Source organism: Bufo bufo, chromosome 9 (assembly GCF_905171765.1).
Source record: "Bufo bufo chromosome 9, aBufBuf1.1, whole genome shotgun sequence".
In the NCBI taxonomy this organism is placed as follows: Eukaryota; Metazoa; Chordata; class Amphibia; order Anura; family Bufonidae; genus Bufo; species Bufo bufo.
In genome coordinates this window covers 186,022,987-186,050,568 of record NC_053397.1, presented here as the reverse complement: position 1 = coordinate 186,050,568, position 27,582 = coordinate 186,022,987, and the positions used below count along the sequence as shown (strand labels likewise).

Here is a 27,582-nt window from a genome sequence, read left to right as displayed (position 1 = left end):
CATTAATTTGCGTTCGGTAACATCGATGGGCTGCACGATCCCAGCCAACAAATCTCCCCCCAGTTTTATTCACCTTGGTGCCGTGCCATTAAGGTGACACCAGCAATGTCCATGGTTATCAGTCTGGCTTGAAAGCCGCTCGGAATCCTGTTTTCTTAGAAGAACGAATCCCCTAGTATTTCATCTACGAGCCTCCCATGCATTACTGTTGCATCCCATGAATGGGTTAATTCCTTCCCCAAGCCATATGCATGCGGGTTGTGAGCTGCCCTTACCATTGCAAATGCCGCAGCGTAATCTGCTTTACAGCAGAGCGCTCTGCACACATATATACGGACACACACACACATGCTCCACTATAATCCCTCTCCTTGCCCTTAACTACCGTTAACCAAAGTGCTTAATGCATAATTTAAGCTGGATCCACTCTAAAAACACTTTAATTGAGGCGCATTAAATGTTAAAATGATTAAAAAAAAATGATATAAATAAAACCCAAAGAGAAGCTGAGACCAGTATCTGCAGTGATGGGGACGGGAGGGGAAGCGGCGAATCTGTCTTGTGGCTTATAAAGTCACTAACATTAAAACAAGACCATTTTGCCACTCTTCATGTAGCCGTGTCATGTTCTCCAATGCCCTCCTTTCGATTTTTCCAATTTAAATTGGAGTTGTGCAGGATTAGAAAGAGAGGTCTGCCCCCCCCCCCCCCAGAAACAGCGCCACTCATGTTCATTGGCTGTGTCTGGTATTGCAGCTTAGCCACATTAGTAGATATGAATTTGTCTGAACTACAATACCAGACATAGCCCATAGAAAAAAAGTGATGCTGAGCCAGGGGGAGAAGCAAACAGCCGTGTCTTTCTAAATCCATATGGTTGCATTTAAAGGGATTGTCCAGGATTAGAAAAATATAGCTGCTTCCATCCAAAAACATCTCCCCTGTCCACAGGTTGTTTGCAGATATTGCAGTTATGCCCCATTGACTCCATTGTAGCTGAGCTGCAGTACCAGACACAACCTAGGGACAGGGGTGGTGCTGTTTTTGGAAGAAAGCTGCCATATTTTTTGTATCCTGGACAACCCCTTTAAGTTTCCTGTTGGTTTGAGTCTTCTTGGTTATAGAATATACTTGTGCTCAATTCCTCTCTTGGAGATTTATTAAGCTTCTATGTTGGTTCTCTGAGACAGAAAAGTTGCGCAGCTTGTGCCAAAATGTACAACTTTTCCCCCCTTTCCGACACTCTTGACACTTGTCTACAAATTGTGCAAGAGAAGCAGGCCACAGGCGGGACCTCCAAGGACCAACACATTTAGCAATGTGGGAGACTGAAAACTGCTGCACTTTGCAGCTGAAATCTACTCCAGCTCCTGGATGGAGAGATTTCAGCTCTGTAACACCAGTGGACCGAAATGCATTGCAATTATTGCGACTCTTAATAATTGTGGCGTATCTGATGCCAGTGCAGAACAAATAGAGATTGGAGTACAGCCTGGTCATGTACTGTACAAGTAGTGAGAATGAGTGGGATTGTGCGGTGTCAGTTGCAGGCCGCACATTCCAAGACCTAGTGCTGAGTCAGGTTGGCAATATGCTATTCAGGACATAAGGCCTTGTTCACACGGATGCATCGTGCAAGCTGCATTGTAATATTAACATCTCAAAGCCTGAAAAGGCCTTTAAAGGGTTGTCCAGTTACCGATATTGATGACCTGTCCTCAGGATAGGTTTTCAATATCAGATCGGTGGGCGTGCTGGGAGATGGACCCCTGCCGATCTGATATTAATAACCCATCAGATTTTTGAGAGAACGCAGCGCTCTCACTACATTGCAGCAGCGAGTAATGTAATTACAACTTTTCCTTGCCATTCAAGTGAATGGGACGGAGGAGCTGTAATTACACTGCTCACCCCTGCAATATCAACGAAGAGCAAGTAAACGGTGAAGAGAACTCAGTACAAGCGCTGCAGTCTCTTCAAAAGGCCTCATGCACACGACCGTTGTGTGCATCCGTGGCCGTTTTTTTCACGGACCCATTGACTTTCAATGGGTCCGTGGAAAAATCGGAAAATGCACCGTTTTGCAGCCGCATCCGTGATCCATGTTTCCTGTCCGTCAAAAAAATATGACCTGTCCTATTTTTTTGACAGACAACGGTTCACGGACCCATTCAAGTCAATGGGTCCGTGAAAGAACACGGATGCACACAAGATTGGCATCCGCGTCCGTGGCCGTAGGTTACTTTCATACAGACGGATCCGAAGATCCGTTTGCATAAAAGCTTTTTCAGAGATGAGTTTTGACTTCGTGAAAACTCATATCCGACAGTATATTCTAACACAGAGGCGTTCCCATAGTGATAGGGACGCTTCTAGTTAGAATATACTATGAACTGTGTACATGACTGCCCCCTGCTGCCCCCAGCACCCGATCTCTTACAGGGGGCTGTGATCCGCACAATTAACCCCTCAGGGTTAATTGTGCATATCATAGCCCCCTATAAGAGATCAGGGGCTGCCAGGCAGCAGGGGGCAGACCCCCCTCCCTCCCCAGTTTGAATATCATTGGTGGCCAGTGTGCGGCCCCCCCCCTCCCTCCCTCTATTGTATTATCATTGGTGGCCAGTGTGCGGCCTCCCCCCCCCCCCCCCCGATCATTGGTGGGGCTCCGATCGGTAACCATGGCAACCAGGGCGCTACTGCAGGCCTGGTTGCCATGGTTACTTAGCAATATTACAATATTAGAAGCATCATACTTACCTGCTGCGCTGTCTGTGACCGGCCGGGCGCTCCTCCTACTGGTAAGTGACAGGTCTGTGCGGCGCATTGCTTAATGATCTGTCACTTACCAGTAGGAGGAGCTCCCGGCCAGTCACAGACAGCGCAGCAGGTAAGTATGATGCTTCTAATATTGTAATATTGCTAAGTAACCATGGCAACCAGGCCTGCAGTAGCGTCCTGGTTGCCATGGTTACCGATCGGAGCCCCAGCGATTAAACTGGGACTCCGATCGGAACTCTCCGCTGCCACCAATGATCGGGCAGGGGGGTGGGAGGCGCACACTGGCCACCAATTATATTACAATAGAGGGAGGGGGGCCGCACACTGGCCACCAATAATATTCAAACTGGGGAGGGAGGGGGGGTCTGCCCCCTGCTGCCTGGCAGCCCCTGATCTCTTACAGGGGGCTATGATACGCACAATTAACCCCTTCAGGTGCGGCACCTAAAGGGTTAATTGTGCTGATCACAGCCCCCCTTAAAAGATCGGGTGCTGCCAGGCAGCAGGGGGCAGTCATGTACACAGTTCGTGGTATATTCTAACCAGAAGCGTCCCCATCACTATGGGAACGCCTCTGTGTTAGAATATACTGTCGGATCTGAGTTTCACGATGTAACTCAAATCCGATGGTATATTCTAAAATAGAGGCGTTCCCATGGTGATGGGGACGCTTCAAGTTAAAATATACCATCGGATTGGAGAAAACTCCGATCCTATGGTATATTAACTCCTGACTTTACATTGAAAGTCAATGGGGGACGGACCCGTTTGCAATTGCACCATATTGTGTCAACGTCAAACGGATCCGTCCACATTGACTTGCATTGTAAGTCAGGACGGATCCGTTTGGCTCCGCATGGCCAGCCGGACACCAAAATGACTTTTTTTTTCATGTCCGTGGATCCTCCAAAAATCAAGGAAGACCCACGGATGAAAAAACGGTCACGGATCACGGAAAAACGGAACCCGTTTTTGCGGACCGCAAAAAAAAACAGTCGTGTGCATGAGGCCAAAGGCTGGGTTCCCGGGAGTCAGACCCTGGCAATCTGATATTGATGACTTATCCTTAGCAAACCAGGCAACCCCTTTAATGACCAGAGACACTTTTTGTGCACGTGGTGGTTTAATAGGCCAAACTTTTTATTTGTTAGGCTACCAGAACCTTTTTTTTTTTTTTTTTTTTTGTGACACGCAGGACTGTTTATGAATACATTGTTTACAAATTATAGGGTTTTTTGTTATGCTTTAAAGGCTATGTGCACCTTCGAAGGCAATTTTTTTTATGATTGCATGTTACTCATTTTTGGCTAAAAATCATTTTTTCAATTGGCCTTTATTAAAAATATTGAGCTGTTCTGTTACAAAGGGTTAACTGTGTGACTGGTACTTTCACGTTCACTTTGTGGTCATCTAAGGCTACTTTCACACTAGCATTTTAGTTTTCCGGTATTGAGATCAGTCATAGGGTCTTAGCCCCGCCCAGCCATTGATACTAGTCGTGACGTCACTGGGCCTGCGGTAAACAGCGAGAAGGTCGCGGCACTACTGCCAGCGCCGCTGCCTTCCCAAACAGCTGAAAGGCAGGGCTCCCGGGTGTCGGACCCTCGCCGATCAGATGCTGCTGATCTATCCAGAGGAAAGATCATCAGTTTAAAAAAACTGCAGAACCCCTTTAAAGGTAATACAACCGGATTCGTTCATAACGGATCCGGATGGTTGTATTATCAGTAACGGAAGCGTTTTTGCTGAGCCCTGTCTGATCCAGTAAAAACTTTAGTGTGAAAGTAGCCTAATAAACCTTATCTCTAAACTACTAAGAGGTCATAAGCACTTATTTAAGCCACATTCTTATCAGTTAGATAAGAACTGATCTATAATGAGTGTTTATAAGGTCAAAGAGCAGAGATAAGGAGTCTGTTTGCTCCTGGTCTGACTGAAAAGACAGAAAATCCAAATGGTGCTTCTAGAGCATGTCTGCTCTGTACAGAAAAAAGGGTGCTATAATTTCTAATAAAGACCAATTTAAAAAACATTTTATAGCTCAAAATGAGTACAATGCAATAATAAAAAAAATTGCCCCCAATGGTATACATAGCCTTTAAGGTTGCTGCCACTTATTTTTTTTGGGCTCTTTTTTTATTCACACGTTGTTTTTTTTCATTTTTTCAGAGGTTTATTTTTCCTATAAAGAAATCTGTGGAAAAATGCCGGAAAAAAACACCACACCCAGAGCGTGCTAAGATTTGAAAAAAAAAAATGTCTTTCTAATTCCATATGGTTGTATTTAAAGGGGTTGTCCAGGATTAGAAAAATATAGCTGCTTTCATCCAAAAACATCTTCCCCTGTCCACAGGTTGTTTGCAGATATTGCAGTTATGCCTCATTGACTCCAATGAAGTGAAACAACCCCTTTGTCACTAATTGGGAATCTCAGACTTTTAGGCCTATTGCACATGAACGTGTGCGCCCCGTGGCCGTATTGCGGATCCGCAATACACTGGTACTGTTCCGTGTGCATTCCGCATCACGGATGCGGACCCATTCACTTCAATGGGTCCGCAAATACGGAGATGCGGAACAGAAGTACGGAACCGAACCCTACAGAAGCACTACGTAGTGCTTCCGTGGGGTTTCGACCCGTACTTCCGTTCCACATAAAGAGCATGTCCTATCTTTTTGCGGAAAGGCGGGATCGCGGATCCATTAAAGTGAATGGGTCCGCTATCCGCTGTGGCTGCCCCGCGGTGGGTGTTCGTGCATTGCGGGCCGCAGCACGGCCACGGGGCGCACACATTCGTGTGCAAGAGACCTTAATCCAATGCATTCAAATTGTCATCAAATCTCAAACTGATTTAGCAATTAACATAGCTTTTATCAGATGACACAATTCACTGCAGTTGTAGGAGGAAAGCAGACAACACTGGGGAATGAGGCGGCAATAAAGAACTGATCAGTCCTTAAGGCCTCATGCACACGACAGTGTTTTTTCACTGTCAGTGATTTGGCTTCAGTGGTCCGTGTCCGTTTTTGCTTCAGTTGTGTTTCCTTGTGTCTTCCTTTTTTTTTGTCTGACAGGGGGGAAAAAAGGAAGGTTAATGAAAAGTATAATTTTATTGCACCAAGGTCTTGTAGAAAAAAACGGACGCGGACACTGATGACATACCAGTTGAGCATCCGTTTTTTTGATGGACCCATTGACTTGAATGGGTCTGTCCTCCGTTTTCCACTGACAAGAATAGGACCGGTTATATTTTTTTGACGGACTGGAATCACGGACGCGGAGAAAAAACTGAAGACTATCATTTTTTTTCATAGCTCCATAGAAATGAATGGGACCTCCGCTAAACTGTGAAAAATGACGGAACGGACGTGGATGCACACAACGTCGTGTGCATGAGGCCTAAGCCTCATTCACACATCAGTGTTTTGTCAGTGATTTCCATCAGTGATTGTGAGCCAAAACCAGGATTGGAGCCTCCACAGAGATAAGGGAAAGATCTGCACCTGTTCTGTGTTTAGAGCCGCACCTGGTTTTGGCTCAAAATCACTGATGGAAATCCCTGACTAAGGCCTCATGCACACGGTCGTTGTTTTGGTCTGCATCCGAGCCGCAGTTTTGGCGGCTCAGATGCGGACCCATTCACTTCAATGGGGCAGCAAAAGATGCGGACAGCAGTTCGTGTGCTGTCCGCATCCGTTGCTCCGTTCCGTGGCCCCGCAAAAAAAAAATAACATGTCCTATTCTTGTCCGCGCTTTGCGGACAAGAATAGGCAGTTATATTAAATGCTGTCCGAGCCGTTCCGCAAATTGTGGAACACGCACGGATGCCATCGGTGTTTTGCGGATCTGTGATTTTCGGACTGGAAAACACACCACGGTCGTGTGCATGTAGCCTAAAACACTGATGTGTGAATAAGGTTACATGCACACGACCGTATGTGGTTTGCGGTCTGCAAATTGCGGATCCGCAAATAAAAACATGCCATCCGTTTTTTGGTTTTTTTGGGATCCATTGTAACAATGCCTAAAACGGACAAGAATAGGACATGTTCTATTTTTTTTTTGCGGGGCTACGGAATGGACATACTGATGCGGACAGCACAGGGTATGCTGTCCGCATTTTTTGCGGACCCGTTGAAATGAATGGGTCGGCATCTTATCCGCAAAAAAAACGGAAAGGACACGGCAACAAACAACATTCGTGTGCATGTAGCTTAAAGGGAACCTGTCACCAGTTTTATGGTGTCCTAACTAAGGGCAACATAAATAAGTGACTGATTCTCTTAGCAAAATGCTGGGTCACTTTCTTTAATTGACCCAGACAATCTGCCAGCATCTTGTATTGAAAAGCTCCAGCTGATAATGATGAGTCCTGAATATTCATGAGCTCCTGACTCTCCCCGCCCACCTGCTGCTGAATGACAGTTATTTTCCATATGAATCAGCAGCAGGTGGGCAGGGGAGTGGCTATAGCTCTGACTTAAATATACGCTGGACTCAATGACATCACGCTGGACTCAAATCAGCTCATTAGCATGCGGCATGCGGCATCTTTGTGTGTATATTATGAGGTAACCATCTGTCACACCACTAAGTGAATACATCTAAGGTACTTTTTAGTAGTTAATGATTGTATATAATTAGTTAGATTATAATCTAATCTAAATATCCACATGACAGGTTCCCTTTAAGGCTTTACCTGGCAGATCCAGTGCCGCTGCTCCAGTTCTCACTCGTGGCCAGGCTTTGTTTACCTCGCTACAGTGATGACATCACATCAGCAGCACATGACTACTGTAGCCAATCAGTAGCCTCAGCAGTCAGAAATGCCAGTGATTGGCTGCAGCAGTCACTTGTTATCAATGTGATGTCACCACTGCAGCCGATGAAAAGGCACAGTATGGATCCATAACAGACTATAGACACCATTCCACATTGATCCTAATACAGAAGAGTCCATGCAGCCTAAACGGTTTTAAAGGAGTTATGTCAATTGATGTAAAAAATGGAAATCAGACATCATACAGTGCATGACCATACCTTTTTAACAAGTCTAAAACCAGCCCTGTACCTCACATGGATCCAGGGATTCGCTCATTCATTGCTCTGCTAGATTCTCTTCAGGCTAACCGTTCAGGTGGCGTGTCCTTTCTGCTGTAAGTCTTTCCCTGTAACTGCCACATCTTCTAACAGAAGATAAGCTTGGTGGCAGTTGAAGATTTAAACTGAGCGCATGTGACCACCTCAGTGAGGTGGACAAGAAATGAGGAAAAGAACAAGCAGCAGGTGGCGCTATGCAGATACCTTTTATTGAATAACTCAGTGGCTATACTAAATTTTTAAAATGCAATTACAAAAGTATTCAGATCTAGTTGCCGGTTTGAAAAATGTAGAATGTGTTTTGTGGCACAACCCCTTTAAGGTTTTTAGTTTTTTTTACTGGATTATTAATAGGTTTTATAACAAGGTCAAAGATACTGTGCACGGAGGTCTTGTATCCTTGTACTTTGTTATAGAAAGTCGTAGTATGGCGTTATCTTGTTAATGATACTGATTTCTCTGAATTCCTGTCTGCCATATTTTGTAGCAGTTCTTAAAGGGCATCTGTCAGCAAATTTGTGCGTATGAAACTGGCTGACCTGTTACATGTGCGCTTGGCAGCTGAAGACATCTGTGTTGGTCCCGTGTTCATATGTGTCCGCATTACTGAGAAAAATAATGTTTTAATACATGCAAATGAGCCTCTAAGAGCAACGGGGGCGTTGTCATTACACCTAGAGGATCTGCTCTCTCTGCAACTGCTGCACCCTCTGCACTTTGACAGGACCAGGCAGTGGAAACGTCATCACACCATGCCCTGCCAATCAAACCACAGAGGGCTTGGCAGTTGCCGAGAAAGCTGAGTCTCTAGGAGAAAAGGCAACACCCAGGTTGCTCCTAGAAGCTCATTTGCATATATTAAAATTTCATTTTTCTCAGCAATTAGCAATGCGGACAAATATGAACATGGGATCAACACAGATGTCTTCAGCTGCCAAGTGCACATGTAACAGGTCAGCCGGTGTCATAGGGACAGAACTGCTGACAGATGCCCTTTAACAATGGGTTTACATGGTTATTTTTTTTTCTGAATACCAAAATATAATTTTCACCATTTACCAGTGGAATGTGCTTTACAATTCTTCATATGCTTAGTAACTACCCCTGATTGCCCCTCCAATAAACGTCTGCTATCCATGGTGTTCATGAAGGTCTCCAGGACGCACTGTAGATTCCCTTAGTAGAGATAATAAACTCAAATACGTTCATCTCACTATTTCATTTATTCAGAAACATATGATTCTGTCCCACAACTAATGCTGCATCATAATGGGTATAGATTGTCGGTTGCATGTCAAACTGATGGTCTGTGCCTTCTACAAAGGCTGGTGGTTTTGTTGGTTGGATCCATCTGATGTTTTCATGTGGCGAGATGAGACAAATACTCATGAGCATGAACTCTTGAGGATCGAGAAATGTGGGAAGACATGTCTCTTGATCGCCCAGGATTAGGTAGGGAGATTCAGAACCCACAAAAGTGCAAACATCCCATTTTTCTATCAATACATTGTTTTTACCGAGCATCGTCTATGGAAGCTCCTCCACCCTACGTCACCATCTCCAATCTGGCTGGGTATGGGTGTCAGTTGTTTCAGTTTTGGAGGACTGTTCAGAATGATGGGGGGGAGCATGTCATTTTAATTAAGAGATTTCCAAAGGCTGAGCGTGGTGTCTGCAGAGTTTGGCAAACTCGATGATCATCTGAAAGGTCTGATCTCAGTCCCTTTTTCTTTAAAATGGAGGATGGTCCATCTCATCTAACCAGGAACCTGGGCTGGTTGGGAAGTCTGGATAGCCCATGCTGCTTTCTGTGGAGATGTCAGAGGTTGGAGCAGCTGGTAGTGCTCGTAAAGGGGGATGGTTGAGAAGCCCTCCTGCATTGTCCATATTGTATGGTAACCCATGGGATGGAAGGGATGAAATAGAAGAGGGTGACTGTGGCATATCATAGGGGCTACCGTCATGAAGTTCCTGGTAGGACTGTCCTGTTGCATCTATTGTAAAGCCTCCATTGACTAGAGGCACATTCACAAGGTCCCCTCCTGTACTGTAAATACCAGCCGTTGATCCCAGCTCTGACAAAATCTGGTCATCTGTGGGTAAAGAGAAAAATACGCCATGTAAAGGATTCAGAACAATAAAAGAATAAAAACTTAGAAGGCATAATGCTGTTAACGGACACTAGAATTAGATTTTTGCTTCATTTATCAATATGTAATTATGCAAATCTATGTCCTGGGCAGCTGTAAAAATGACAGCCACAAAATAGAAACTATTGGCACTTTCCCTAAAGAAAATGTAGTTCTAGCACTCATTTCCAGAAAACAAAATCAATCCTTTTTTCCATTAAGTTTAAAAACAGGAAAATGCAAAATTGTATTTAAAAAAAAAAAGAGCATCTATGCGTTTCAGACATCAACTATGTGTCCTTACTCATGGCAAAATAATGGTGTGCCATAAGTAAGGACACCTAGTTTATGTCCAAAACGCTTAGGAGTACTTTTTTGTTTGTACATTTGCACATTTTCCTGTGTCATAAAGGATTGATTTTATCGGAGAAGAGTGCTAGAACTACATTTTCAGCCATGGCTGAGGCAGAGTTATCCATGCACCACTCCAGCATTGGGACAGTGGTTGTGCATGGAAATATGGAGATAGTGAGCTGAATGTATCCTTACAGTAATATCTGTTGCAGGGGTGGACGGACCATAGACCCTACAAGGAAATTTGGGGCCGTCTGACGCTTCTGACGGCCAGGTGCATAACGATCTGATGCTCTCATCATTAATTAATTCTAGGAGCATCAGGTACTTATGCCCCTGGTCAGCAGCGACAGCGGTCCTCCTAGTTTCAACTGTGTGGCCGTACTCTGGACAGTGACACAGTTGAATAATGCAGCAGGAGCAGCACTATTCAGTGCTGCAGTGTAGTATTCGGTTCGGCGGGGGCAGTATTTTTGCTGCAATAAGATATTGCTGGCCCCGTCTACTAATGTTGCTGCCCTGCCTTCTGTCATTTTGAACTCATCTACAACATGGAGCCACTTGAAGTTCCCAGTCTGCCCTTGATCTCTTGGGTCACTTTCCTTACACAGAAGGTACAGTAAGTGTCACACCTGTGACAGGTGTTAGAAGGTCTGAAAGACTGGCTGCACATTAGTGATCTGACAGCCTCTTTTGGTTTCACTTTGTGTGTTGCTGGTATGTCCACACCTCCTGTTCAGGTGTGGATCATGTGACCCTTACCTCCCCCTATTTAGTCTGACTTTACCCATCACTCCTTGCTCTGGATAGCTTTATTTGGTTTTGGAAGAGCTGGAGTGTGGTTCTTGTTGAAGTCCTGTTTATCCATCATCCTCAGACGTTAAGTGTTCCGCTTGTTGTCTTTTGGTGTTCTCCCCTACTACATCCGTGACAGTAAGGGAACAGAGATCTCAAAACCCGAGGCAGATAACACTTCTACTGAATTGTCTCATGGACCCAAATTTTTTGTGGACATTTTTGTTGTTGTATCTCCTCCCCCTTATAGAAGTATATGTATTTTTTAATCGGTCTGTAACTTCTTGATGAAATTCAGACATTAGACTATAAAAATAACATAAGAACCGAGGGTACGGTATCGCTATAAAATGGTTTCTGTAAGTCAAGATCTTAAACCCAATATCTAAAGAGCAGAGTTGTGTTTCTAGGCAGTTGAATGCTGGCCACGGGCTAGGTTCCAGGACAGTCTTAGTATGTCATTAAACATGACAAGCCACAGTATAAAGCTCTTCTTTATAGTATTCTAAAGCATAGATATAATGAAGAAATTAGTCTGATATAAAATAATAGGCAGCAGGTTTGAATTATAAGCTGTTTAATATTCCGCCCGCACAAAAATCATCATAAACCAGCTGATGGCTGAACTAGAGGTATGATTAATCGTCCTTCTGCGTCCTTATTTATTTGATCAATTGCCTAGTTCACGGCCGTGTTTGACAAATGGACTGCAGGGAATACTACTCAGGTATTTACTGGAGATGGAGAGGGTTTTGTAACTAGCGATTGCTGTCAGCTCCGTGGTGGCTACAACTTTCCGGCGGCTCTGGAAAGTGGCCGACAAATACAAAGTTCATTACAATACACTATATTTCATAACAACACAGCATGAACTCTCATAATTCATGGCAACTTTAAGGCCTCGGTGAATCGCTTTGCACTTTTTAAAATGGACCTTCTTTGGCATTCCAGATGTTGCTTGATTCTGAGCCAGCCACTGGCATCATGAAGTTAATGGAGCGCAAGCAGAAATATTTTTTTATGGTCATTTATGGCTATTGAGCTACACATGCTGCCATTTAATATTGAAACGTCTCTAAATTGGATATGCATATTCTACAGTGCACATTAAGCAGTATTAAGTGGCACGTGGCTGCTTTATTCCAGCCCCACACCTGTCCATGGGTTGCGTCTGGTATTTGCAGCTCAGCTTCACAGAAGTGAATAAGGGTGAGCTGCAATACCTCACACAATCTGCAGACATGAGGGGGCACTGTTTTTAAAATAAACCACCATTACTTTACTAACTATGTACCATAGTTTCCAGGTTCTGGACACTGATGGCCTATCCTCAGAATAGGTCATTACATTGAGAGGATCAAACACCCCGCACCCTCACCGATCAGCTCTTCCCTGCAGCCTCCGGCGCTAAAATTAGCACTGTGAATGGAACAGGAAGCACAGCTCCATTCAAACTATAGTGGACATGTCGGGTTACTGCAGCTCTGGTCCCATTCCCTTCAATGGCATCTGAGCTGCAGTAACCAAGCGCGGCCACTACACTTTGAACAGCGCTGTCTGCTTCATTCAAGTTCTAGTTCCAGTGCTTGAGGCTACAGGAAACAGCTGATTGGTGGGGGAGCGGAGTGTCGGACTATCTCTGATCGGATACTAATGACCTATCCTGAGGATAGATCATCAATGTATGGAGCATGGAAAGCACCTTTAATTTTATATCTGTGGCCAGTTCAAGAGACATAGGGGACAATGAAGTTATCTAGGACCTAGGTCAGTGGTGGTGAACCTATGGCATGGGCACCCGCAGCCTGAAAAAAGTCTATGGTGTACCAATATCCCTTAGACTTTTCCTGCCATTCATCAGCGCAGGGCGCACTATAAAGAGCACAGGCAGCGCACTGAATGTAGGCAGGCTATTATAGCTAAATGATAAAGTACATGGAAGATATACTATATTGGTATTCAGGTTACGTGTTGGCACTTTGAGATAAATAAGTTGGTTTTGGGTTGCAGTTTGGGCACTTGGTCTCTAAAATGTTATCCATCACTGACCTAGGTCCTTAGCATGTGGTATCTGCATCCAAGGGGGCATAACATATCTCTAGGAGCATGGTCATAGTCTTAGGGTGGTTTGATATAATTTGTAGAGTGTACTCTGTTTAGCAGTGTTGAGAAGGATTGCCCCAGCAATGTGGTGATTTGCTATTTACCTCTGTAGCTTAATTCACTGTCACTGACTCCACAATCCTCTGTAGAACTCTCCTTCCCTGGCTTCCCTACTCGTGATTTCCTGACGCTTTTGTAGAACTGACCCCATCGCTGCCGGCCAGCATCTTTTTTCAGTCTTTTCTCTTTAGCTCTTCTGTTCTGGAACCAAACCTGAGGAGAGAAGGTCACGTCAAGCTCCAAACACTATGTATGGGGGTAATAAACCGGATAACAGAACCTTCTAATAACAGGTTTTTACAGGCTGGGGCAGTGCTAAAGACCGCCCATCAGAGACGGTGACGCCACTGGGATCACTACTAGTGTAATGACCCAGCGTGCCATTACCACTCTTTTGCACCTTGCTAATGTCTCCAATACGCTAACTTATGTAATCAGAATGTATTTTGTGTCATCCTTGGATAATGTGCAAATTTATCTCTATGAAACTGTTCATGCAATTGCCTGGTTCACCAGCAGATGGTGGCAATCTGTGCAGAGCTAGTTTCTCTGGAGAGGAACCTTTTTGTTCCTTCCAGCCCTCTTTAGAGAGAGAGAGGAGTTTAGTTAGTGAAGTCAGTCTTGCCTTCCCCATCCTGGGGAGAGGTTGTATGTCTGCCAGCAGAGCACTATCTGCTCTGCTGGGCCCGCAGGCGCTGCCTGCAAAGTGCTACATGGTTGCTTGTCCCCTCCTGGGCTTACATTGCCTATAACCCCAAGCCAAATAAGCTTGAAGCCAGGAAGAAGTTCCTAGGGTTAAAGTAAGACACAGACTACTGACAGCTAAATTCCAGCAGAAGAGGAAAAGTTCCTATTTACTCCAGCCAGCATAGGAGAGCTGAGATTGTTGCAGAAGTGTTTGCCTGCCAGAGTTAAGCCAATACCTGCTGATGACCAAGATAAAGTCTGGAAACTGTTTGGATTACCGTTTATGCCAAGTAAAGCTGTGTTCAACGTAAATACAAAGTCTGGACTCCGTTTATTCTACTTCCTTCATCATCCAGGTTATTCATCCCCTTTTTTGCACTTGCAAGGATATCCAGGTAGGAGCACCGTGACATGTGCTTATAACATCTACAGGGACATTGTAGGCCACTCTACACCACTCGTGCAATCCTACCCTGGGAACCAACACTACCATCTACAAAGGGGACTCAATGTCCCTTTGCTTAACTGCAACTGGCGTCATGTTTACTTACTCTATAAGAGGGACATATTTCGTAGAAACCTCCTAAGGTGTAAGGGATACCCCAGACGCTGGGATTGGGGCGCTGCTATCAAGTGGCGTCACGATCGGGGCACTGCACTAGGTGGAAGCTTCTGCCTAGCAGTGTCCAAAATGTAAACAAACAGCCTTTGCCCTGCACGATGCAACGTAGGACAAGGGGGAGCATCGGAGCGTAAAAAGCTCTGATGCTCCACTCATTCATGGTGAATGAGTGCAGATCAGGTTGTGTGGGACAACCCCTTTAATGATTTCTACTTATGCTGCTTACACTAGGTGGTGGGGGCCTCATCTTTTTTTTGCCCTATGTATCATAGTTACCCCCTGATATCAATATATAAAACAAATTATCATAGTGCTCTTGGAATGTAGTTGGTAGAGCAATGCTATCTATGCTTATTTTGAACGTACCTGCACAACACGCATGTCCAGCCCGGTCTCCGAGGACAGCTGTTCCCTCACGTGCCGGGCTGGTTTCGGTGAGTTCTTGTAAGCGTTCTTTAATGTCTCCAGTTGTTTCGCTGTTATCGTGGTACGAGGCCTTTTAGCTCCACCTTCTGAGTCATCTGGATAATACAGAGACATGAAATGGCATTATTTTATTACATTTCCAAAGACCTTGCCAGCCTGGAAAATTATACCAATTTCATGAATTGTATCTAGAGTCACTACCCAATATAATTATTGCAATAATAATAATGTGGCGCCGCAGGGGATTTTAGATTTTCCATGGTTATCCTTTGAAACTGTCACCAGTCTGTCAGCGGACGGTAGCAAAAGCCTTTGCATGCTGTTAGATCTTCTAAGCCAGAGATGCCCAACCTGTGGCCCCCCAGCTGTTGCAAAACTACAACTCCCAGCATACTTGTACAGCTATTAGGGCATGATGGGAGTTGTAGTTTTGCAACAGCTGGAGGGCCGCAGGTTGAGCATCCCTGTTCTAAGCACTTGCAGGGACTCCCCCCATAGACCTGCATAGGGTTATACAGTACTAGGAAATTGCCATTCATTTAGAAAATGATCTACGGTAATTTATTTTGATGTTTAGTTTGTTTTAGACATTTTACCCATTTCAAATTTATTGTGGATCAATGGAGTGAAAAAACACCAAGGAATAGGAATCATTTGCTGAGCCTCCTTAATGGAAATGTTGTAGGATCATGGTCCTCTTGTCTACAAGGCCCCTGTCCAGCTGTGTGTGGACAGGATCTGGTAATCCCAGCCAGGGTCAGAAGTGCTGTTGGCAGGGACATAGCTATAGAGGGGATCACACCAGGGTCCTAGTACCTGAGGGGACCGAAATATACCTCTGTCACATAGTAGGGCAGCATAACAAATTTTGCACTGGGACACATAAGTTACAACTTGAGCCTCTTTTGGTGAATATTAGTGAAACCAACCCTTCTACTCCAATATCAGACCTCCACATGACGCTGAATACTTTTGTAACTGCATGTAAATAAAAATTTAGTATAGCCACTTATGCCATAAGCATGCTGAAGTGTCGGCTTTGCTAAGCTGGGTGCACTATTCAGAAATTGCGTTTGTGATCAAGTGTATTCTATACTATGTATTTTAAAGGTACTACTAAAAACATTACAATGCATTTCCCTTTAAAAGAAGTTCTGATGTATTTATGATCATCTTCTTTTTTGTCCAATTCACCGATTGAGTGTATCATAATTTAAGAACCCTCATCATCATTCAAAGCTGTACATGACAAATAGCACATCTGGGAAGAGGCTTCATCTATTACCAGAAAGTGGTAGTTTTCTAGTCTGAAGATGTCAGTGATGACGTCATGAAACTAATTCCTACATTTTATTTCAATTGAGCGCCTAAGTAAAACTAGGAGCAAAATTTACATTCTGTTAGATTGCACCGACAGGGATTGGCAGACTTTATGATCAACAAGCCTATATAATAATATACATGATACTCGCCTATACAATAATACATATGATACACACCTATATAATAATACACATGACACAAGCCTACATAATAATACACATGATACAAGGTATATTATGATACACGTGACACAAGCCTATATAATAATATAGATGATACAAGCCTATATAATAATATAGATGATACAAGCCTATATAATAATATACATGACACAAGCCTATATAATAATATACATAATAATATACATGACACAAGCCTATATAATAATATAGATGATACAAGCCTATATAATAATATAGATGATACAAGCCTATATAATAATACACATGATACAAGCCTATATAATAATATACATGACACAAGCCTATATAATAATATACATGATACAAGCCTATATAATAATACACATGATACAAGCCTATATAATAATACACATGATACAAGCCTATATAATAATATACATGATACACGCCTATATAATAATACACATGATACAAGCCTATATAATAATACACATGATACAAGCCTATATAATAATACACATGATACAAGCCTATATAATAATACACATGATACAAGCCTATATAATAATACACATGATACAAGCCTATATAATAATACACATGATACAAGCCTATATAATAATACACATGATACACGCCTATATAATAATACACATGATACAAGCCTATATAATAATACACATGATACAAGCCTATATAATAATACACATGATACAAGCCTATATAATAATTAGGGATCAACGAATCGACTTCAGATGAAACATCCAAAGTCGATTTGCATAAAACGTTGTTTCAATACTGTACGGAGCGAGCCCTCCATACAGTATTAGAATGTATTTGCTCCGATGAGCCGAAGTTATTACTTTGTCTCGGGAGACTGCATAATAACTTCAGAAATTGATTTATACTGTAAAAAAAGCATTTCCCGAACTCCTGCTCCGTACAGTATTGAAACCAAGTTTTTATGCGAATCAACTTTGGATGTTTCATCTGAAGTCGATTCGCTCATCCCTAATAATAATATAGATGATACAAGCCTATATCATGATACATATGACACAAGCTTATATATAATAATGCACATGACAAAAGCCTATGTAATCATATATGATACGAGTTCATTATAAATATTCATCGTGAAATTTATTATTTTATATAGTTTGCTTAGAATAGCTTTCCGTCCGCAACATCCACTAAAATTGCCTCCATCTTGTTAGTCCAGTGACATCTCATTCATCAGTCACATGGCCTACATGCAGCTCAGTCCTATTAAAGTGAATGGGGATGAGCTGCAATACCAAGCACAACCACTACACAATGTATGGCGCTGTGGTTAGTATGCTGTGAGGAGACTCCAGCACTCACCGGAGGGCGGCAGCTTCTTCTTCAAACAGCTGATCAGCAGGGATGTTGGGTGTTCGACCCCCACCAATTAGACACTGATGACCTATCCTGAGGATAGATCATCAATATTGTACTCCTGGAAATTTCCATTAACCCAAGGAAAACTTCATTGCAGAAAGCATTTATATACAGCAGCCGTTCCAAATATTTTTCTAATATCTCATAGATATACCTACAGACCTTGTTCTTGTGCATGGGCACACAGGGCAAGATTATTGGGCGGGCATATGGGCCTCCAGCATGCACCCTCCTTAATAGACTTTGGGTGATCCTATCCAAGTGGAGAAATGGCTACAACTCTTCTAAGCTTCAGGAGAGATGACCACATGATGCATGGCCGTCTCTCCTAAATATGGCTGCAATTGGTGTTCAGATGGGCTCTGGGTCCCAGTATTACTACCTAGAGACAGGCAGCCATTTTACATCATCTAGAGACAGACAGCCATGTAAGCACACACACAGTGATGTAGTGACTGTAATAACCACAGTAAAATCATGATTCCCACACAAGTCCTATTTACTTATCACATAATTGTGTCCTATGTGCTGACCCAGCACATGTATGTCATGTAAAACTGCTGCTTACTGAGTGTAAGGAATTATAGGATGTGAAGAGTGTCACATGACTTTTACCATGTTTCAGTTCAGGCCATGGATCCATTACACAGGACTGATGGGCTATACCGTTCTACTGAATATTGGGGTCAACTGCCTAAAATAAGAAAGGTATGCCTGCAGAATTGTAAATACATGTATATTAGAAAATTGTATGATTTCCTATTAAAACTAGAATACCCCTTTAATTCTCCAGATTTTTTTGTACAAAAATTTCCAAGGAAGATATTTCCTTCTTTCTAACAGTCCATTGTCAGTTTCCACAGAAAATTTGAATTGACCAAAGAAAATCAGTACTTCCTCCATGACCTTAGTTCCTACTAGATGGAACTCTAGATGTCAAACCTTAGAATGAAACAGTGTTACAGCATATACTAATACAATTCCTCACCATTCTGCTTTGCGGTCTCGTAGTCCTCTTTACAAACTAACCGGCCATCCTCCATGAGGTAAAACTCATCTCCAGTGGCCAGCTGTCTACTACAGATGATGCAGGAGAAGCAGTGTAGATGATATACAAAGTCTTGGGCTTTCCGTACAACTTGGGTCGGTGGGATCCCCTGTTGACACGCTGTACACTTGGTGCCAAATCGCCTGGTAAAGAGAAATACAATTATTAGAGAGAACAGTAAAAAATAGTCAAGAAAACTAATTACAACTAAAGCCTATGTCTTCTTTTTAGCACTAGGCTCTTCATCCTCTGTGGGGCAATGAGGCTTTAGAAACGTACTGTCACCATAAGTGTATATTATATACTCTCTTAGCAGTGTCAGACTTGACACCACAATAAGGGTCCATTCACACGTCCGTATGTGTTTTGCGGATCCTCAAATTGCGGAAGTGTGGATCCGCGGATGCGGACAGCACATTCCGGCCCCATTGAAAATGAATGGGTCCGCACCTGTTCAGCAAAATTGAGGAACGGATGCGGACCCATTTTGCGGACGTGTGAATGGACCCTAACAGAGACTCCTAGGGGGTAGCCAAAGTGCTCACCAAACATTGGGCTCCAAACACAACAGGGTCCCTAAGGTTCAGCAGGAGGCTATTGGGGTTTACCAAAAATGTTCCACTAGGATCTATCTTTTATGAGCTAATACAGTTACCTTATTGATGATATGTGATATCTATCACTGACCTAGTTCCCATGTATTTCCTGTACTCATTAAAAGGGTTTTTCAAGACTTTAATACTGATGACCTATCCTCTGGATAGGTCCTCAGTATCTGATCAGTGGGGGTCCCACACCCGGGACCCCACCGATCAGCCGTTTGAGAAGGCACCGGCGCTCCTGAGGATAGATCATCAGTATTAAAGTCTCAGAAAACCCCTTTAGGCTCCATTCACACGTCCGCAACGTGTTTTGCGGAGCCGCGGATCCGCAAAACACGGAAAGCGGCAATGTGCGTTCCGCATTTTGCGGACAGCACATTGCCGGCACTAATAGAATATGCCTGTTCTTGTCCGCAATTGCGGACAAGAATAGGACATGTTCTATTTTTTTGCGGAACGGCAGTGCGGATCCGCAATTCTGTGTCCGGGCAGCACATCGTGCTGCCCCATAGGAATGAATGGGTCCATAATTCCGTTCCACAAAATGCGGAACGAAATTGCGGACGTGTGAATGGAGCCTTAAAGACCCTACTCATCTCTATTCCTTCTTCATGTTTTTTCCATCAATTTTGCAGGCAAGCTACAAAGTACCAAAAGAGTGGGTTTAACCATAAACATGTACATAAACTCTATCTGTCTATCTATCATCAGGCCCTGCAGTTTAAGCAATGCATTTTGACTGGGCTTTCTGTCTCTGTGGCCCCTCAAATAGTGCCCAAATATCTAAAGGGTCAATCCATTCATACTGTACAAAATAGGTAAAGTATGATAAAAGTACAAAACAAGTACAAAGTAAAAAAGCAAATCTAAAAATGACAGATAGGAGAGAGACAGTCCTGTCCATATGAACTGACAGACTAAAGGGTATGAGCCTTCAGGATATATTACATATGCAAAGTGCAAGCCCCTGAGTTATTCAATAAAATTATCTGTATAGCGCCACCTGCTGTTTGTCCTTTTTATTATTTCTCTGTCCAACTAACTGAGGTGGTGGCACATGCTCAGTTCCATCCTGGAACTACCTCCTCATAGGGAGAGATCTGCAGCAGCCAGCTAGATGTACATTTAGCAGAGTAGTTGGAGCAATGAATCTAGAGATCTCTGGGTACATGTGCGGTACATGGCTGGTTCTAGCTTTGTTAGAAAGAGATTCTTGTGTACTATATGATGTCTGATTTTCATTCTTTACATTAATCATGGATACCTCTTTAAAAAATTCATTGGTTCCAAAAAGAAGAGAATAAAAAATAACAATAAACAGCCTTAGGCTAATTTCACACTGGCGTTTTGGCTTTCCGTTTTTGAGTTCCGTTCAGGGATCTCACACGCGGTCCAAAACAGATCAGTTTTTCCCTAATGCATTCTGAATGGAAAAGGATCCGCTCAGAATGCATCAGTTTGCCTCCGATCAGTCTCCATTCCGCTCTGGAGGCGGACACCAAAATGCTGCATGCAGCGTTTTGCTGTCCGCCTGACAAAGCGGAGCCAAACGGATCCGTCTTGGCACACAATGTAAGTCAATGGGGACGGATCCGTTTTCTCTGACACAATCTAGCACAATAGAAAACGGATCCGTCTCCCATTGACTTTCAATGGAGTTCATGACCAGGGGCGGACTGAGCGGTCGGGAACTTCGGACGTGGTCCGAGGGCCCGGCCGGGATGGGGGCCCGCCGCAGCAGTGCACATAACGTCAGTCGTCACTGTGTTCCTTCTGCACCGCACTGACGTCACACACACACCGCAGCGCTGTTCGCACACTCATTGTCGCTGCAGGATTCGCAGGAGAAGGAAGGGAACTCTGAGGAGCGTGGGCACAGAGTTTGCTGAGGTAGTGGTTTTAGGCTAAGTGGTAGCCTAGGCAGCTTTACTTCTCAGCCGTGTCTGGTCTGAAAGAAACTGAAAGACTGGGCTGGCGGCGCTGCTGTTGCTGTGGGCTGTGGCAGGGCCGGGGTGAAAAGGGGAGAAAAATAAGTTATAAAAAAGTCTGATAAATACCAGTGTGAATAAAGGACTGTTGAAAGGGGTTAATAACTACTGAAGGCCCTTCACAGTAGTTATTAACCCGTTTCAGCAGTCCCCTATTCACAGTATTTATTAACCCCTTTCACTAGTCCCCTCTTCAGTGAAGGGGGGACTGCTGAAGGGGTTAATAAACACTGTGAATGAGGGACTGCTGAAGTGGTTAATAAATACTGTGAATGGGGGACTGCTGAAAGGGGATAATATCTATTGAAGGCCCTTCACAGTAATTATTAACCTCTTTCAAATGTCCCCTGTTCACAGTATTTATTAACCCTTTCAGCAGTCCCCTCTTCACTGAAGAGGGGACTAGTGAAAGGGGTTAATAACTACTGTGAATGGGGGACTCAGGACTGCTAAACTAGGTTAATAATACAGCGCTTTTCCATCCCACAGAGTCTAGTAAAGCAAAAGCGCTATAGTGACGTATTTTTTTTCTTTTGCCGGGCACTTACTGGGAGAGGGGCGTGGTTTATCAGGTTAAGGGTGTGGCCTAGAATGTCCTCCTTTTTGGGGTGAAGCAAGTGGCCACCCTAGAGACTCGCGAATTGTAATACTTACCTGTATAGGATAGGACTCAGGAGGGGCCTGGTCCTGTACACGTGGGTGGGGCTTGCAGCAGAACATGGGTGGGGCCTGTAAGGGGGCCCTTGATTTATTTTGCCCGGGGGCCCTGAGGCTTCTCAGTCCGCCCCTGTTCATGACGGATCCTTCTTGGCTATGTTACAGATAATACAAACGGATCCGTTCATGATGGATGCATGCGGTTGTATAATTGTAACGGATCAGTTTTTGCAGATCCATGACAGATCTGCCCAAAACACCTGTGTGAAAGTAGCCTTTAAGGGATTTTCCAGAATTACTCTGGTTTTTAACACATATGCTCCTATAGTTGCCTACCTCATGTACCTCTTCCCCATGCTTTGTTTTTAAATTTGGACTCTCCTGACACTTTTTCACCATGTAAACCAATCCCTCTGGCTTGTTTCCATCCTGTATGTAGCACTTCCTGTTCCTGTATCCAACCAAACCCATGATGCACTTCTCCTTCCTCTGCCACAGCTCCAGCACCGCCCCAACACCACCCAGCGAGTTACATAGACCCTCCCCTGACATTGCCCCTAACAACACACAGCTAGTTTATAGCTCCTCCCACCCAGCTAGTTACATAGACACTCCCCTATCACTGCCCCTAACACCCAGCTAGTTTATAGCTCCTCCCATCCAGCTAGTTACATAGACACTCCCCTATCACTGCCCCTAACACCCAGCTAGTTTATAGCTCCTCCCATCCAGCTAGTTACATAGACACTCCCCTATCACTGCCCCTAACACCCAGCTAGTTTATAGCTCCTCCCCCAGCTAGTTACATAGACACTCCCCTATCACTGCCCCTAACACCCAGCTAGTTACATAGACACTCCCCTATCGCTGCCCCGCCCATGGACATAACATCACAGGAAATAAGAAAGAGCTGCACGGACATGGTCATGTGACCGCAGCCCACTACAGGAAATAGGAGCAATAAAGGTAAAGGAAATATGTTACAAAATTACAGCTACCTTCATGTAGGATTATCTTAATAAAGGGTGTTGATGTGAACCGGAAGATCCCTTTAAAATGGAAATTTCTAAAAGGCTGCTATCATATAAAAGTATTTCTTGACTATTGATTCAGAAAATGCTAATTCACGGTGACAGGGCCGCTTTAAATGTAATTAAGCCTAACCCTGGAATAAATGCTTCTCACTGTTAAACTTGGCTCCAGCCTCTGAATCCTTCCAAGTGTCTTGACATTCTAAGCATCAAGACGGTGGCGGCTTCCAGCTATCTCAGTACTTCCAAGGATAAAGCCTGCATTGCTGGGATTACATTTTCAAGGCTGTGGAGAAGATGTTCAGTAATACAGGCCATCTGAGTATCAGCATTAGACAAACGCAGCCTATAAATACTAGGGGACTATCTGCTGATCTTCAGCAATGATTACAGGGGTTAGGGTGACCATCGGTGAGGGAAGGGGGCGCCAGCAGGAGAAGATTGCATTAAATATTCTGTGTCATAGGGCACAGCTGGGTTTAGGCTGATTGTGAACGCCCATGTCTATGTACTCCATGCTCGGTCTTTGTATATAGGTTAAAAGGCTACCACACCCCCTGGAATATCACGTCTGTTCTTCCTCGCTTCTTTCCTGAGCGATATAATATTCTTGCAAGGTATATTTATTGCATTTAGGGGTGGACGGAGGGTCCCTGAATTGTATGCAGGCCCTCTTGATCTCCAATAGTTCATCACAGAGATCCCCCTTATGTCTCTCTTACAACTCACTAGTTACTATGAGCCATGAAATTCATTCATTTAGCCCCTTTTAGGGTGGAAGGGCCCCCCTAACCAAGATGCGAAGGCTGCACACATGGCACGTCCGTCCCTGTACAATCTCTGTACTTACAGGGTTACATATACTGTACCTCCCAACTTTTTGGACTGTCAAAGAGGGACACTTGTGGTTCATTGCGTGAAAGTCCATTTTTCCAGCATATTTATACACTTTAATAGTTTTCTTTGAGCGCAAGAGTGCAAAAATTATCAGAATGGAACAATTTTGAAAAACCAAATTGCATCAAATAATGAAATAATATACAAGATGGGGTCTCATATACAGATAGTAACCAGACAAACACTTTCTGGATCAATATTGTAATTGTAAAATCTATCCCTCAGATTAAAAAAAGGACATTTTAAGGAGAAAAGAGAGACAGAGGGACTTGGGTCAAAAATAGGGACTGTCCCTGGAAATGAGGGACACTTGGGAGGTCTGGGATTAGGTAGCACTGGTGAAATACTACAATATGCATGAACTCACATTACATGTGACTACCACCATGATAAATACTCAGTAGAGAGGTACCCATAATAATTGACTGGGAGACGCTGGCAATTTGATCCAATCATGTAATAATTTTAACTACTCGTATATCAATTGTATTATCAAGTCTCAAGGGTTCAGCCATCTTTAAAGAAGCACTCCAACACTCAAACATTTTATTCTCATGATGTAAATTGTAGTGAAGGTAATCTTCTTACCAGTGACTGTATTTGTGAGTTATAACCTCCCTTCTGATCATCAGCTGTGTCATGTGACCAGCACTCTGACTCGCCAAATAACACAGCATCTTATGTGAGGACAGGAAGCCAGTTTCTCTATGTATTCCTATCAGAGCCTCAATGTCATTCTCATAGGAATGAATAGAGAAGAAACTGACCTTCTGTCCTGTGTTAGTTTGAGATCAGAGAGTTGGTCACATGACACAACTGAGGATCAGAAGGGAGGTGATAACTCACAAATACAATGTTGCAAAAAGACCGTCACTTCGCATGGATGACGATATGTAAGTGGTTTTATTGGTCACATATTATATCATAGTAATGCGTTTCAGCACTAGTGTGCTTTCATCAGTCTATCTATATACAGTACATCTCACATCAATCCTTTAAATAGACAAGTGAAATACAGAGGAACTGACGTCATAAACAAGACTCCTCCCCTCTCAGCGACGGCAATATGCAATACAATGTAAAGTATATAGAAAGGATATAATCCGATTCATCAGGTCGTTCAATTTCACTGGAAAGAAAAAAATATTTAAAAACTATATACTCAATTATTGTCAAAAGACAAGCAGGATACATCAAAGGAAACAAGATACATTGTATTCACGGTTAAGGCCCCGGGTTCCATCGTTTGCAAATGATGGATCCAGTACGTCTCTCTCTTTAATAACAGTTACTTTAATTTCTGTCATCCCCACGGCGGGGTAACGGAACACCCTCAATAATTTGATGGCGCAATTGTGCGATATTGTGTTTCTGTTGGTGAAAATGAAAGGGCACAGGGAGTAGTAAATTACCTTTTCTGATAGTAGAAGCAGTGCCGACCTGTTATCTATTTGAACTCACAAATACAGTCACTGGTGAAAAGATTACCTTCACTACAGTTTACATCATGTACCTTTCTAACATGTGTAAGAAGGTACAAGGAATCATCGTGGATGATAGGTACGTGTCACCGAGGTTCCTGGCCTCGGTGGAGTAAGAGCCGGTATTTATGTGTCAGCAGCAGTTGCTATTTGACACCTTGGTACTTAGCATGGCTGGAATAGCTGATCCAGGACGGCTCTTACTGGGAGTAGTCAAAGTGCTGGGTGGGTGACTACTTCCCATGTTCCAGGCCGGGTTTTGCCAGGCATAAAAACCAGCCAGCACTGCCAGGTTGTCACGGTGGGGAGTGGGGGAAACCCCCAACCGTGCGGTGTCAAAGGGTAAAAGGGGATCAGCCTGGCCAAAAGGAGTAATAAGGGAGCAGGTCACCTCCTACAGCATCCCTAATCCTCTGCCTGACTCCTCACCGTATGAGCGGACCCCGATGGAAGGACGGCTCATACTCTGGATTCCTAGAGACCCTGAGTCGCCCTGGTAATCCCTCACCAAGGAGCTGGGAATAGACAACCTGTTCATCCCAGTCATGGAGGAACAGGAGTCTCTATCTGAGGCCAGGCTGCAAGGATAGGGGAACACATACAGCATATGGAGTTGGCAGGTAAGCGAAACCCATAACACACTTACCTGCCACAGACACACTGACTGGAACCCGTGCACAAGTGCTGCTGTCCACACCAACATTAAAGGACACAGCACAAACCACAACCACACAGGAACCCAGGACATCCATAGCTGCAATAAACATGAGACAGGGGAATGTTGGACACCAAACATCACCAGCCATGTAACACAACACAAGACAAACAACACCCTGAACATAACCCACACAAACCAAAAGATAGGAAGGGAAAGAGACACCATAATAACATTAATGACCACAAGGGTGGCCCTCATTGGACAGATGGTAAAAGCCAGGAACAGTGAACCACCAGCATACACCAAGGCTGGAGGAACCCGGAGCTTCAGGCATCCAGCAGAGGCAAAATAGCCCAAGCAGCCACACCCACACCCACATAAACCCAGTGTTCACAAAATACTAGGAAGGGAGTTAACCCTTCCAACACCAGACAGAGGAAGGAAGCCACTTAAAGGGGAAGTGCACACACAAGCATACCAAACCAGACGTTACCACCGGTAACAGCATGCATGGCAACCATGTCACGGCAATCACCCAGAAGGCCGAAACACTGCCACCGCATGCTCTCACAGCAACACAATGCCGCGGGCAACCGCAAGTGTGGCAACAGTGTCACAGCGCAAACCAAAGGCCGTGACACAGGTGGGGAGCTCAGGAGGTCTGTGTGCTGGGATCTGAGGCCTGTGCTGGGCTGGAGAGCGGAGACCCGTGTGTCAGGCCTAAAGCCTGTATTTGAACTTTCTGAGACAGAACTGCCACCAAGGTGACTTTTGTTTTATTAACTTGCCATTGGGTTTGAAGTAACACCAACACTGCAAAAGTGATGTTTTGTTTTTGGCATCATGTGTGAATAAACACTGAAGTTTGAATTACGAACTTGTATTTTGCCTCTGTACTGCGCCCCCTTATCCTAACTACCAGAGCGAATCCCCACACGTCAGAAAATAAACATTTTTGTGGGAGTGCTTCTTTAAGGGGAATTCGGGTTTCCAGAAATAAAGCACATTTATTGTATATGTATGAAAAGTAAAGCAATTTTTAAATATACTATGTTTATCAATTCCTCATTGTTTTTAATATCTCTGCTTGCTGTAGTCCATCATCTACATTCAAGTGAATGTGTATACCCAGGAGTAGAGATGGACAGTTCGCAGTGTTCGCCAGCGAACACATGCGATCTGCCATCTTAACTGATAAGTCCGGCGAGGCACAGGTAAGTCCTTGCCTGTGCGCGAGCCGGTCTGAAATGAAATGCGGTCTCCGGGAGCAGGCC

General features: G+C 43.9%; 1 protein-coding gene across 1 annotated transcript in view; it reads right to left on the bottom strand.

Moving 5' to 3' along the window:
* Window positions 1–9,613: 9,613 nt before the first annotated feature.
* LHX4 (LIM homeobox 4) overlaps window positions 9,614–27,582 on the bottom strand; it is a 63,780-nt gene continuing 45,811 nt past the window's right edge. The window contains exons 3-6 of the mRNA XM_040407491.1: window positions 18,935–19,137; window positions 14,999–15,153; window positions 13,368–13,536; window positions 9,614–9,975 (exon numbers count right to left, since the gene is read on the bottom strand). Of these exons, the coding sequence (XP_040263425.1) occupies window positions 9,614–9,975; window positions 13,368–13,536; window positions 14,999–15,153; window positions 18,935–19,137 (889 nt within the window). The remainder of the gene's footprint in view (window positions 9,976–13,367; window positions 13,537–14,998; window positions 15,154–18,934; window positions 19,138–27,582) is intronic.